Here is a 15287-nt window from a genome sequence, read left to right on the forward strand (position 1 = left end):
ACATTCAAACTGCCTGCACCTTCAGGAATGTAAAATATTGTGTCCAGCAATTGTGAAATCTTATGATTCTTGACTTTATAAGTCATTAAATGCATTATTCATGAGTTTACACTTATACATTGTTATTATAAGAAGATTATAATGCCTTGTAACCTAAGTATATTTATGTTTATAATTAGCCCTGAAACATGACGGTCGTATCTCGTCATGTTTCAGGGCTAGTTTATGCATTATATAGACACGGGCAGTTACCAAACCTCTCTCTCAGTAATACCCATAGAGTATATATAAAAGGGTAATACCATCAGTTTAAACTTTAAAGCATTGAGTGATTGTAGGGCAGTGGGCCCAGTGTTGTGAGCTTGTAGATCAGCTATTTTCACTACTTCTTAAACATTTGTTTTCTAATTTATAGAGAAACTCCATAAATTAGAGTGTCTTAGACTTTTTATTATTTATTCATGAAATTACTTAAGAAAATACTTAGGGTTAGGGTATTTGCTTTTTTGGGAATGTTTTGGATTTTTTTTGTTTAAATAATAATAATTAAAAACTAAAAACGTAGGAAAAAGGACCCATAAAATAAAAATGTGCCTGCGCCTTCCATAACAGTATTCAGCTTGCTGTTCCCATTGAGTTATAAGAAGAAGGCTGTTCCTTACAATGGTTCCGCGTAGCAGTCCGTTTCCGGTCGGAACAAATAACAGCGGGCACTGTTGTCTTCTGTGCGTTTGTTTTGCAAGTCAACTTTACATGAAATAATCGGGGACACAAAAAAACAAGGCGGTCTTTGTATTATGGCGGCGGGATTTCGGATACAAAGCTCGGATACGTAACGTTAGATCCGCGGATGAGTCGTCGTGGTCGGCACTCTCCTCTGATGAAGCAACTTTTCGTATTCTTCTTCTCACGACATGGGCACTGGGCAGTGGTGGAAAAAGTACTGGCATTTTTTACACGTAGGCCTACGCTACGATTGTCAATACTGCAATGTGTGGAATAAAAAATGTAGGTCTACTTGAGTAAAAGCATCAAAATGTACTCAAAGAAGTACCAAAAGTAAAAAAATACTCAATACGCAGAATGCCCATTTCAAGTTTTCAAATGTACAAACAGCTTTTGAAAATAGCATCTCTACAAGCTCACAATGCGTCGTGAGCTTGTAGATCGGCTATTTTCAAATAGCCGAAATATATTGGGCCGAAGGGGTTAATGTAATGTATGTTTTGTTTTCAAATAAATGTTGAGGAGTAAAATAACTATTTGGATCCGAGACGCATTAGAAATCGGAAATACTCAAGTAAAGTACAAACACCTCAACATTGCACTTTTAAGTACAGTGCTCAAGTAAATCTACTTGGTTACTATTTCCACCGCTGCTCAAGTCATGGATCCGGTGCACAGAGAGATCCTAAGGAGACACAGGCTGCAGCTCTCGGACCAGATCGCGGCGAGCGACACCGTGGTCCACTTTCTGTACCAGGAGGGCGTCTTGACGCACGGCGACGTGGAGGAGATCCAGTCCGTGCCGAGCAGCCGGGCCAGAGCCCTGCGGCTGCTGGAGCTGCTGCCCCGGCGCGGTCCCCGGGCCTGGGACGCCTTCCTGCGGTCCCTGGAGGAGGAGTTCGTCTGGGTGAAGGACAGCCTGCTGCGCGACCTCGAGTCACACTCACAGCGCGCTGGGGATGATGATGGGCAGGCCTCCAAAGGTGATGTGGCTTTGTTTTGTTTTGTTTTTGGAGCTGTGTGGAACACAAGCTCCCCATAGGCAGCAATGTGTGTCCTCACCAGAGTCTCACCAGAGTCTGTCGTCAAGAATGAACAGGATCTGCGCATGCGCGGCTTTACCACACACACACACACACACACACACACACACACACACACACACACACACACACACACACACACACACACACACGGCACGGGATCTAGTACACGTAAAAACAATCAAAAAGAATATAGAACTAGAACACATAATTTATAGATCTAGAACACATAGAATTTATATAGAACACTTAGAATTCATAGATCTAAAACACATAGAATCAAAAGCATAGATCTGGAACTGCTCAAATTCACAGCTCCACTTCGAACGAGGTTTGATTTTTTAGGAAAAGGGAGAAAATCCACACATGACACTGACACATGAACTACTAACTGAACCCACATACGTACTTGAGTTTTGATTGATTGATTGATTGATTGATTACTTTATTAGCAGTTCGCATAGTCCTGCACAGGACAGTACAGTTCACTGATACAAGGTACTAATGCAGTGGTGTGGTGTATAGAATTTATCTGCACATTTCTAAAGTGAAAATTCAAGGTATTTTTAATACCTCTAAAATGACATATTAAACATTGGCCAAATTGTCAAATATTAGAGGCTGAAATTGTGAAAATAGCCGATCTACATGCACAACGCCTCGCAATGCTAAACAGAACCGTCTTATACAAAATGTAATGCCTCAACTCTTAGTGCTCGTCAGGATGGGGGGGTCCCCAGTTAAAATATGATTATTTAGGGGGTCACAGCCTGAAAAGGTTGAGAACCACTGTAAAACCAAGAATATGGCTTGTTTACATTGGGGTCCTTTTGTACTCAATTCATAGAGACATTACATGACAGACAAGTAACAACAACAATACTATGCAAAATAAATCAGAAAAAAACCTAACCCTAAAACAGGTGACAGGTGGGGGGGGGGTTTAGGGGTAGGTAGGCTTTGGCAAAGTGTATAGTATTGTTTTCCGTTCTTGTCGAGAAACAATTGAGGGATGGGGGAGAGGGTGAGCAAGCCGTTTTTCGCCCGGAGTCGCCGCGGACCACCGGAACGGGGCCGCAAACCACCGCGACCGCCTCCACCTCGCCGATACGCATCTGTAGAGGGGTCTCATGTAATTTTGTGACCAGGATTTGGGGAGTAACAGGCAAGACTCCTTCACCAGTGTGTTGCTGAGGCAAGCTACTTCCTGAAGAGACGGCAAGATGCTCTTTGATTGGCCGGTAGTGTATGATCCGCGCTGTGATTGGCCAACGTATATACAACGTATACGGAAGATGCAGATGACGTAATCTTGCCGCGAAATCCGGTCCCCGGCCAGGATCATAGAAAACATATTTACAGAAGGCTTTAGGGGCTGAAATTAACGCAGTGGGTGTTCTAAAACTTTAGCGATTTAATAGTTAGGACAATTTTAAGATTAGTTTTATTGGAAAAGTTACATAGTATAACTTTAAGTAGTCAAGGTACTCTACTGACCACCACTGTCAATCACTTCCTGACACCATGGTCTCAATGGAAGAGTTGTTTTGTATTGACATACTTGAACTGACATTTTATTCATTAAAAACATTTTAATTTAACATACTTGAACTACCATTTTATTCATCAAAATACGTCATGGATTGTGTCTTTAATTTTACTTTTTGGAGTTTACAAGTAGTCTATAACTCAGAGTTACAATCCATAAATGAAACGCTGAGGATTTTACTGTGTTGTGAAAACCTTGTCACTCTCACCCATGACCCATGAAATAATGGGTGGCAGTGTGTAAACATGATTGACATAATGTGAGCTTGATTTTTTGTATTTAGGCGCTCCGAAAAACTCAGGAATGTGCAGACCTTTACTATGCTCTAGATTTCATAAGGCCCATCTTCTTTATCAGATAAAGAATGCTATCTCATGGAATTATCTAGAGACACAACTGATAGATAGAGAAGTCTTTTGTTTCAAATAAAATTCCACAATGTTTTTATTTTACGACACACCGGTTATGTAAATAGCCTGTGTCAGTTAAGACTAATGTTAACACAATAGACATACAGTATGATAAAAATGGCACATTCTTGTCTTATTTCCCCAAGACGGAAACCATCAACTCAAATTGCACCTTGAACTTGTTCCGCTGTGACTTGTTTTGGCAGTAAGTGTTGAGTTGCTTCCAACCTTCCATCACATGGGTCAACGCAGGGCTGGGCAATTCACCGGAAATATCTCGAAACCCAATAACCGAATCTTTGATAATCCAGAAGCAAAGTTTTTTGGGGATAATTCTTTTCATATATTCTGTGTTTCTTAAACCAAGAATGGACATGAAACATTTCGAATGGATTTTATTTTATAATCGACTAAAATCAATTTAGTCACTAAAACGATTAGTCCGATTAACGACATAAGCATGCATTATACTTCGTTATAAAATGGTGGCGTACAAAAATAGGGGGGTCCCCACATAATTTTTTCCCCCTTCTTTTCGAGGGGGGGGGGGGGGGGGCAGATGACCTTTTTAATGACAAAAAAGAAAAAAATACCATTCCATTGAACACTTCTTACCTTTTGTGAACATTCTATCCAATGCCGGTCTCTCATCGTTTTACTTCTCAAGCGTAGATGAAAATAGAAGCAACGTGTTGGAAAAAAAAAGTTTATATCGCTCATTTTGTCAGCCGGTTCTGTGTCAGCCGGTTCCAATTTGTATTCGTTGTGTATATACGGTACCACATGACCAGGGGAGGTAGTAATGTTTCCTATGCGGCCGCAACTTCCGGAATGTCTAAAAAACATGGGATAATAATATAAGAAAGAGGCAAACATTTTGAAATTAGCCGATCTACAAGCTCACAATGCCTCGCAAAGCAAGGCGTTGTGTGACCTTTTAGATCTGCTATTTTCACAATATTAAATCTGTGGAACCGAGTCAACTCCTGCGTTCCGGGTCCGGGTTGGGGGGGTCCCCAGTTCAAATATGATTATTTAGGGGGGTCACAGCCTGAAAAGGTTGAGAACCACTGCCCTATAGGCCAACAAGTTAGTACCCTACCATATCACCGCTATGACCTGAAGTAGAATCCAGATGAAGACACCACCAATGGTTGCACGTTGCACCGTCTGTTTACTTTCTTTTTCTCCACTTGTGCTGTGTAGTGGAAAAAAAACCCATAAAAGGCTCCATCAAACACAGCAAAACATGGGCCAATGACGGTTACCCTCCCTGTTTGCTGAAAGCCGGTGAAACACCACACGTCTTTCTCCCTCCCATTCAAGAGTTTTCAAAACAACTCTTGTTATTCTGCATATTTGAATTCATGGCCAGTGACCTCACTATAAAATCATGCTCTCTTTGGCCTTGGCTCTCCGCCACGGAGTGTTTGTGTAGAGTAGCGTAGCGCCCATTCAAAACAACAGAGGCACATGCGGCCTCAGGTATTTGATAACAACTAGGCTGACATCTCTCATGTGTCAATATAATCTTTGTAACTGCATTTCATTTGTATACATTTTCAAATAATTTGAACTGCTTTAACCCTGGCATCCCCATTTTGGGCAATAATATTCACACATTTAAACATTTATTTTGTGAGGCTCTAGGCTTAGATTACTGACCTATCGATAAAGGCATAAAAAGCCTCCCCCCCATGAAAATGTATTTCGTGAAAACAGTGGCTGTACAAGCTCACAATAACGTAAAGCATTAAAAGTAATATTTTAGTCTTGCCTTTATTAGTGAAAGCTTATAAATTGTATTATTAATTAGGGCACATATAGAAAAAGATGACAAGTACATTTCAGGTAGTCTGTGAATTATGAAGGAAAATGCAAAAAGTGTTGCTACTGACTCTCCCCTACTCCACTGTAGAGTGGACCTCTGGTCTGCTACTGGTGCAGAAGCACGCCTAAATAAGCCAGAGACATTTGCCCGTCGCTCATTGTCTCCACCAGCTGAAAGGCATGGGAGAGACAATGTTTTCACCCCTGTCCGTCCGTCTGTGTGTCTGTCTGTCCGTGCGTCTGTCCATCTGTTACCAGCTAATCTCTGGTGCCGTTGGCTTGGTCTCGGCCAAACTGTGCACACACACTCCCTGGATACCAATTCAGAAGTTTGTTGCGACCGTCAGGTCGCATTTACTATCAAAACCTCCACTGGCTGTCTGTCTGTCAGTCACGTCACTCTTTTGCCCTACTCATATCTCTGCTATCGTTTCCCTATCCATGTGACATTTTACACACACACACACACACACACACACACACACTCCTTGCCTGCCAAACCACAACCTTCAGGACCCCCGGACCTCCACGGACCCCCAGGGATCCCCTGCCACCGCCGCCAAATAGTGCCAAAATGACCAAATCAACACCCCAACTGGCCTGCACACAGGGAATTCCCGGGGACCACAGACTCCTGCTACTCAAACAGTCCTTAACCTTAATTGGTTTAACTTTGCCCCGTCCCCTCCTCTGATTGGCCGAAACTTTATTTGGCTTTACTCATCAACCGTTTGTCGTACAAACTTGTGGGTGCTGTCAATTGACTTAAGAGTCCTTCAAGTGACTTTACAGGAATACAAGCCCAAAGTCGCTTATAATGAGCAGACCTGGCAACACTGCCAGGCCAGCGTGTGCCATCAGAATGCGATTCTTTTAAAATGCCAAGTTTGCCAACTAATGCCAGCAGACTACAACAGATTAGCAGTTTGCAACAGTTAGAAGTAAAGTCTGTTTGGTGGAGAGACACCTTTAGAAGCATATTGCATGAATGCATGAGAGCATTACATCAGACACGCAGGTCAGTGGTAGTCCAAGGTCTCTGACCAAAGGAGACCAGATCATCCTTATATATAAACTAGTCCTTACCGTTCGAAGATATGTGCAAGTAACCAAACTATGTGCAGAGTTTGGGTTATGAGTTGTGCACAGTTTATATGACTGAAGTAACATTGTAGTTGGAAGCACTGCTTGCATGTAAAAACATAGGAGCATCAAAAGAAATGGAGAACCCAGAACAATTTAAGAAGCATTAACAGTAATATAATAGAAACAATATAACATGAGCAATTGGTGAAAGTAGCCTGTCTGTGTTGTCAGGGTGTGTTGAATTGGCAAAGGACCTGCAATTGTCGATTAGTTTAACCCATGGAGGAGACAGTGATTGAGACAGTGTTGTTAAATGTGTACAGTGTTGTTAAAGGATTGCTTTACTTTTGAATTTTGAATATAGTTGATCACTAAAATGGAAATAACAGTACATCCTACTTTGAAAGGAAAGTAGCATCACTACCAATAGTGGGATCCGGCTTCGTCTATGGTGAGGGAAGCTGGGCGGGGAGGGGGATAGTGGTCACATACTCCTACCGGCTGGGGCCGCCACCTAATAATAAAAATAGAGTTGCGTGCTGAAAATATCGCTCTGCAAATAATGGATATACAAGCTCCCAACGCGCTGTGAGCTTGTAAATCGGTTATTTTCACCGTGTGACTCTGTCGTATGACAGGATTATAAATTGCGAGTAGATTTGGTGCTCAGCACTTTGCCCTCAGCCTGGTTCGAAACACTGCCCAAGTGCCCATCTATAAAACCCATTCAGCCATGATACACACATGTTGTAATAACTAATTTAATATTAATTTCTATATCTTCTACAACTCCCGTTTTTATGCTTACGCACGCACGCATGCACACATACTGTAACACCAGGCAACGTGTTCTCGTTGCCTGCTCAGCGGCTCTTTACAGTATATTCTGTTCTGAGAAATGCATTATATTCTGTTCTGAGAAATGCATTATATAACACTTCCCTACAATCAATAACCCAGGTGTGAGTTGCACAAGTTAACCATGGCAGTTATAAAGCGTCTCAAATTACCGGTATGGTCAACAGACCAAGATAATCTAGTGTGTACTATGTAGAGACCAAGCCTGATGCACACTAGTGTCTACTGTGTTAAAGTCTAGCGTCTAGTGTACAACTGGAACCAAATGGACCCTTGCACCCCATATTCGGGGGGGAGGGGGCATTAGCCAAAAATAGCCGATCTACACGTTGACAACGCTTGTAGATGGGCTATTTTTGGTAAAGAGCTATGTTGTAGATTGAATTAGGTGGTCCAAATCCAGTTCAAATCTAGTTAAGTGGCTAGAGGGTTTAAGTCCATTTGGTTCCATTTTGTACACTCTGCGGAGTTAAATGAACACCAAGGATTTTAACTGTGTGCTGTTAGGGAACTGAGAAAGTGGTCTCTGCCCATTGTTGCAGTGGGTGGGGGCTTGGGGGAGAGTGCCACGCTGTGCCGGGTTTTGTGCCATAAATTCATGCTGGAGCAGGCAGGGCTGTGTGCTTGTTTTTCTGGCATTCATCACCAAGGCCCCCCCCCCCCCCCCCTTTTTTTATTTTATTGCCTGCCGCCTGCTTTCCAGGAATCTTGGCAGGAGGAGCTTCTTCCTGTTAGCCGCGGCAGAAACCTTGGCGAGATGCGGACGGAGAAGCAAACCCTGTCAGCCGAACAATGGCAACGCTTGGGTCCCATTAGAAGGTTCAGAGACTGACTTTGTGAGATGTAATGAGCTGATTTGAGCTGATGACATCCTTGTCCTTTGCCAAGAAGACAGAGCTGCAGAGGTAGATTAATACTTCACCGGATAGTATGCCAAGTGCCACAATTCCACCCCCATAAAAGGCAGTGAGGTCGGATGAGGGCAGATGTCCCTTGATCTTCCCTTGGTGATAGAGCTTGATTGATTGATTGATTGACTGATTGATTGATTGATCAAAGTACACCTCAAAACTGCTGTAGGCTTTCAGAGTGTTAAACAAGCCAAACTCATGAACCCAATAGCATCCCTATTCTGTACATGTTATAATAACTCCACATTTGTTCGCTGATCTACAGGCCCGCGATGGTTAGACTTGCGTGATCCCTAAAAAGAAGGGGACCAAGTATTATGAAGGCTAGTAGATCCCAAGCCTTGCTTCTAAGGAGTCCAGTGTTTGTTTGTTATCTGTTCAACTTCATAAGCCTGTTTGCATCCATAAAGAGAGACAGACGGAGAGGGTGGACCGCCCGCCCGCTTTCTCCCTTCTTGTAAAGAGCCAGTTCTTAGAAAAGCCTCCTGTTTTGCCAGAAGTGCTTTCTGGAGAAGAAGAGTATTATATCTTCCTGCTGCTCAACCATATTTCAGCAGAGACCGTTGCCATTCACCAAACAGGTCTTTTGGTTGGCCAGTTTCACCAGACCTTTCCTTGGCATGAACTGGGGAACATGCTATTTCAGACTCCTGACTCAGCGTTACCCAGAGCTTAAACCTAGTCATGTGCAGTTGCCACGTCAAACTCTTTTTGTTTTGCTTTTTTGTGGCGGGGTGGGGGGGAGGGGGGGTGGATTTAGCCAATCAGACGACAGCCTGCCAGGACAACACCTTTCATATAGCAAATTTATGCAGGAAAGCACAGGTGCCTTGTTTTTGTCCGGGAGGTTTGGAGTGCTATATGTGTGCTAGATGTGCTAGATGTCATAACAACAGGAACATGTCATGACGTTTCAGAGAACGGCTGACATTGGTCACTCATCCCCCCTTTTCACACAAACACAAATAGTATTTATTGGTTGATTAATTTGTGTTTGAATGTGCAAACTATCAGAGGGCACATACTGTAGAATTCTTTTTTATCTATTTTGAGTGTTTGCACTACATTCTACATTTTGAAACATGTTTGAAGGACTTTATCAAATAAAAGTAATTTGCTTAAAATATCCCCATCGGATATTTTTGATATTTTGGGCAAAACAAACATTAAGCTACTACTCCTACAGATTGTCCGAAATTGTTTCACCATTTCTCTTTAGTCATGTGATCAAGATGATCTGTCAGATTATTCAGATTCCATTAAAAAAAGTCAGAAAACAATGAAACTTGAACACACACTTTCAGTAGGCCAAGGAAGAACCGTCACCCCAAATGTTTCAAATCGACCTCAGGTTGCAACACAGCCCTGGGTAGCCAACCCAGCCTGGCTGCACTTTTCAAGATGTAGATGAATCATTAGGCATTTACAAAAGTAATAAAGACAGACACAGTGTTTTATACATTTGTGTATCACTCTCTAATTTCAGATTTTGTGGCTGCAATTTTTGCCGTATACCTTTAGGCCAAGGGTCTTCAACAGGGGGTTCGGGACCCCTAGGGGGTCCTCAGAGTTACTACAGGGGGGCTGCCAAATCCTTGTGTGATAGGATAATTGTTTTAAATGAACAACAGGAACCCTCGCATCCCTATACTCTGAGGAGAACTTTAGCCAAAAATAGCAGATCTACAGAGCTTGTAGATCTGCTATTTTAGGCAAAGAGGTTTGGTGTAGAGGGGAAAAAGAGCAGACTAAGTACAGACTGAAAGGTCAAGTTTATTAACTCATTTAGTGCCACCCTAGTCACCACTAGAGGGCGCCCAGTGGCCATAGAAAATCCCATAGAGATATGCTGGTATATGCAGAAGCCCTGCAGCCATGACTTGCCTGAACACTTTCCTTTGTGCATGTACAGGAAGAGGATGAAGTTAGCTTGAAGTTAGCTATTGGCTACCAAGCATTTTAGAAGCCTTATTTTCGTCAACTTAGCCATGATTAAACCTTGCACACCTCATGCATGGGAAAAAAACAGAGAAGAATGAGCTCTAAAAAATCCAATGCAATCCTGGATTGCATTGGAGTGGATTTGTGCAGTTTGTTCACAGCTTTCAAACAAAAAAATCCGATTGGAAATCCGTTCAGGCATTCTTGAGATAATCGCCATTATGTTTTACATGTTATGTAAACAAACATGGCTGCCCTGTATGTTAGATGGGGTTGTATGGGGGTGGAACATGCAAAATCGCGATTGAAATCATGTTCACTAGATTTGATGGGGTCCAAAAAAAAAATTTCAAAAAAATTTCTTTCAAAATATATATATTTTTTTAATATCCCGAACTAGTTCGGGATAGGCACTCTGGGATGCGATAATATATCCCGAACTAATTCGGGATAGGCACTCAATGAGTTAAGTATTGACGGTTCAAGTGGTTAAATATCTGAAAACACAAATTGACATGAATCCAAAATACGCTGATCGTGCTGTCAAACAATGAAACGATATGGAATCTATGAAGGTTGTGGGGGTCCCTGCTTCATCTCTCTATCAACTAAGGGTTCCTTGGCCTGAAAACGTTGAAGACCCCTGCTTTGGGCTATACCTCTTTATACCTTTGACACGTGTCAATTTCTCTTTTCAGTTTTTTGCCAAGCTGTTGAAAACAGCCATTATGGGGGGCATTGAGGGCACCAGTAATGAAGCACTGTTTGGTTAGTTTTACCAGCCTTGGGGAACTATGTGGTGTTGACTTGCTAACACTGTCCTTGGAGGCCACAAAGACCTATAGTGAATGAGCTCACAGTGCTGAACTTTGTCCAGCTCAATACATCCAGTACCATTAATGAGGGCGCTCACGACCAAACATGGTGTATCACAGCCAATCACAGCTGCCTCGTGCCCACTCGCCTTGTTTAAAACTGCAATCCTGAAGTTATTTGAACTAATAAAAGGTTATTTTAGTGTACGAAATCAACACTGCTAGTTGTTGAAATGTTCTATATACAAATAAATCTTACTTATTGCAAGTAGTACTTCCTTAAGCTCATAAGCACAATATCTCCCATGGCCAAGCTCTCCTCTTCCCTCTTGTGTGAGCAGTACATGGGAATCCCAGCTTTCAATCTCAGGTGAGGTAGGACATGAAACTTATGGATTGCAGATTTAACAATAGGCCTACAGGTACAGTTGGGCTAAAGACTCACCCAGGGTGTCAGGCGCTCTCCTCATTGGGCAAATCATAATGGTCTGACTATTTACTGGTGCTGAATTTAATGTGGTATTAGTGCTGTAAATGATGTTGAAAACACCTGAACTTGTTAGGTGTGCACTGCAGCTAACAGTCAAATGGATAATTGTTTTATCTGAACTCACAGATGTTCACAGTGCAGTGGAACAATCATTCTCATTTTGGTGAATTTTTAAACTAAGGTTGATTATTTTATTATTCAATATATTGATGTATTGATTAATAGATACATTGATTGATTTTACTATTAATCTTTTAGAACCAGGTAAGAATATGACAAATCATAATGTTATTATCGTGTACAGAGAGATGGGCCGTATTCTAATCTGAACTGGGTTGAACTGAACTCAAACCGGGAATTGCTGGAAAATCTCTGACCTTGCAGCATGAATGTGCTTAAATTTGTCTTTGCTTTAAGACGTCTGCTTAATGGTTGAGGGAACGTTGAGAAAGTTCTGGCCAAATCTGACTACCGTATAATTTCTTATTCAAAATTGAGTTGCAGTGAATTATGATCTTGCTTATTATATCATTGCTCCTTCTTGGAAGTTACTCTGGATAAGAACATGCCTTCATATTTTTTCCTGTAGATTGATGAAATGTTTTGAAAGGAAAGGTTAAAGAAATGCTTCTTTTTCACAAGCTGCTGTCCCCGCAGCCTGTTTGCTATTCAGCCCACTGCTCTCAGGGAGTGAAGGATGAAGTGATATTGAATGTCTGCATCCACCGCCTCTATTATAAAACTTGGTTTCCAGGAACAGCAGTGAATAGAGAGCTCCTTGCGTGCATGCCTGGGGCTGTGTTACACAACAAGAGTTGTAAAGGATAGATAGTTTTCCCTGGTCTTATGGAGTATCAGGGTGTTGACCATATTTAGGCAAGACAAACGGCAACACAACCAGGTTATGTGCGGTGAAAACCAACCCAGTCCCAGTGCACCCTTTTTGTACGGAGATTCCAGTTCGCAGATGCAAACGCCAACATTTCCTCTTGTGTCACAGAGACCCGAAAGCAAACAAACATGACCGCTATCAACGTAAGAGCATTGCAACACACACTGTACGCACTTTGTTGACACTGGAAGGAATGATAGTATTTTCCATGGCTCCGGGCCGGATGGATGGATGCTTAATTTGGCTTTCTCCAAAACGTTTGAAGTAGCTGCCATTGCACCTTCCTTTGTCGTTTTCCAGTTCGGTTCAATTCTTATTGTCAGTTCACCCATATAGTTTTGAGTATAGAGTCACAATATACAACAGCAAATGATAATCTGATGAAGAGATCGGGTGCCGCGCTGGATCACAGAGTGAGATTGCTTACAAATAAGGCTATATGTGGCAGCTCGGGTGGCGCAGTGGTAAAGTCCCTGAATCCACCGTGGTGTATCTGGCTTTGTCGGGCGTCTATGCGAACACCAGTGGCCCCTGTGGAGGGAAGCCGGGCGGGGGAGGCTGATGATTGTCACCGCACGTATGGTGGCGGGGGGGCAGGGGGTCAGGCATCAGGATTTAAAATGAAGCAACACATATCTGAAAGTTCCTATGATTGGCCGCTAGTTGCGCTGTTCTGGTACCAGAAGCAACATGTTCTCCATAGGATTCCATTCTATTCCCCCGAACATTTACATTTGATTTTCTTACCTTTGTCATAAGTACTTTATGGTCGCTACTCGCTAGTTTAAAGCCGGGCAACATGGGGGTGGTCAACATGAGACTATAAGCTGCAGTCACCAGACCTGAAGCGCTTTACTGCATGTCATCCCTCTCTCTCCCCCACCGTACCTGTCTCTGTGTCTAGTCTTGAATACAATTTCAGTTTAGTTAGTTAGTTTTTGACATTTTAGTCATCTGAAATGACTAATAGTCATAGTTTTAGTGGATGAAATGAACTCTGGTAACGTGTACAGTGAGCACCAGCATCTTTCTGAGGTATCTTATATATTTATGTCTTCTTGCCGTCTCCCCTGCAGACCACTGGCACCTTCCAGAAGAGGTTCTGCTGGCGGTCCCGTCGGACCGGGAGCTCTCCCGGCTGGCCTCCCGCCTTGGCCCCGAGTGGGAGGCCCTCCTGCTGGACCTGGGGCTGCCAGCGGGGGCGCTGTTCCACTGCCGCGCCGACCACGTCCACAGCACACATGGCCAGGCACTGGCCGGCCTGGTCAAGTGGAAGCAGTCCCAGGGAAAGGCGGCCACGGTGCACAGACTGGTGCAGAGCCTCCGGGCTGTAGACGTTCACCCAGCCGTTCTGAAGGAGCTTTTCCATCGGTGACGTGTCTTTCAACTCGTCACCCGCTGGTAAAACAGCAACGCGGAGCATACATCGCTTCTGAACAAGTAACTTCCTGAATAATCCCATTCCATTTATGTAGCTCCTTTATCCAAGATGCTTTACAATGATTGTGCATAACATTCACACACACATTCATACTCCGATGGCAGAGGAAACCATGCAAGGGGATTTTTCTAACCTTTGTCAGCTACTGAAGACAGACACAGACATCCTGGAGCTGGATGTTGAGTCTGTTGATGTGGACTGGCCACCCGCTATTCCAGAATGACCCTGCCTACCTCACAACACCACTGACCACTTCCATGAATCTGGAGTCCTCAAGAGTCCAAAATGAAACATTTCTGTTTAAGAGGCGGTGCCATAGATTTGTACTTTTTCTGTTTTTCATGTGTCTAGGAGGTTGACAGTACTTCATTAGACCCCCTGGTGTGGTTGTTATGAGCAATTATGTATTCCCTTTGTATTTGGGTTATTTGGGAGTCAACCCCTCCCCTTTTACCATTCACCCAACACTGGCTAACTTCAGCTGGGTCACCACCCACCATGACAACCAGGCATACTTAATGAACTGATGGGTGTGGCCACATAAGAACCTAATTTGAACTCTTTCTGTACACGTTTTTGGAAAAAATCTTCCTCCAAGTATAATCATAATAGCTGATAATCATGTTTTAGAGGGGGGGGGAAAATCATGGCACCCCATCTTTAAGGATTCTGCGTTAAATAGACGGGCAGAGTATGTTAATTAGATATGCCAGGGTTAGATGCTATGATGGTCCATTCGTGCCATGTGTACTAAAACGCATACAAACCCATGATACTGAAACATTGACATATTAGGATAAGATAAAAGTGATGGATAATATCACGATGAGAATTATTTTCAGCTTTTCTTTTGTTGGAGATTAGAATCCAACTTTAAAGACTTTGATGCCTGTAGTTAGAGGTAGGGATGCATTGTTTTGTGTGAATAGTTGGAAGTTATAGTGAGTCTTTACTTGAAAATTATGGAAATATTGAGTTCTAAACAAAAGGACCATCTTTGGTAATTGGCTTAATATGAAACAAAGATTGTTCTTGGCACACATTTGCACTTTGGAAAGCCATCCCTAGAAGACACTACTTTGATTTATTTTTATTTAGCCACAGCCGTCATCAGTGCAGGTCTTTTCTTGGACGATTTCACGTCTACGTCTTCCTCCTCCATCCTCATCATGATCATCCTCGTCAAATTGGTCATTTCTCATCATGACAAGGTGCTGCCCGCTGATATGAATTGGACCAGAATACTAAAAGAGAAATAAAACGCTAGCACACTGAGGGCTCATATGCGAATAAGT

At 42.7% G+C, this 15287-nt stretch overlaps 1 protein-coding gene across 1 annotated transcript; it reads left to right on the forward strand.

Annotated features, from left to right (window-relative positions):
* Window positions 1-1380: 1380 nt before the first annotated feature.
* Window positions 1381-14192, forward strand: cradd (CARD and death domain containing adaptor protein). The gene is made up of 2 exons (XM_080754672.1): window positions 1381-1709; window positions 13628-14192. Exons 1-2 carry the CDS (start codon window positions 1388-1390, stop codon window positions 13924-13926), a joined length of 621 nt encoding a protein of 206 aa, XP_080610798.1. The 5' UTR covers window positions 1381-1387; the 3' UTR covers window positions 13927-14192.
* Window positions 14193-15287: the final 1095 nt, after the last annotated feature.

This window comes from Nannobrachium achirus (genome assembly GCF_963921795.1).
Source record: "Nannobrachium achirus genome assembly, chromosome: 23".
Classification (NCBI taxonomy): Eukaryota; Metazoa; Chordata; class Actinopteri; order Myctophiformes; family Myctophidae; genus Nannobrachium; species Nannobrachium achirus.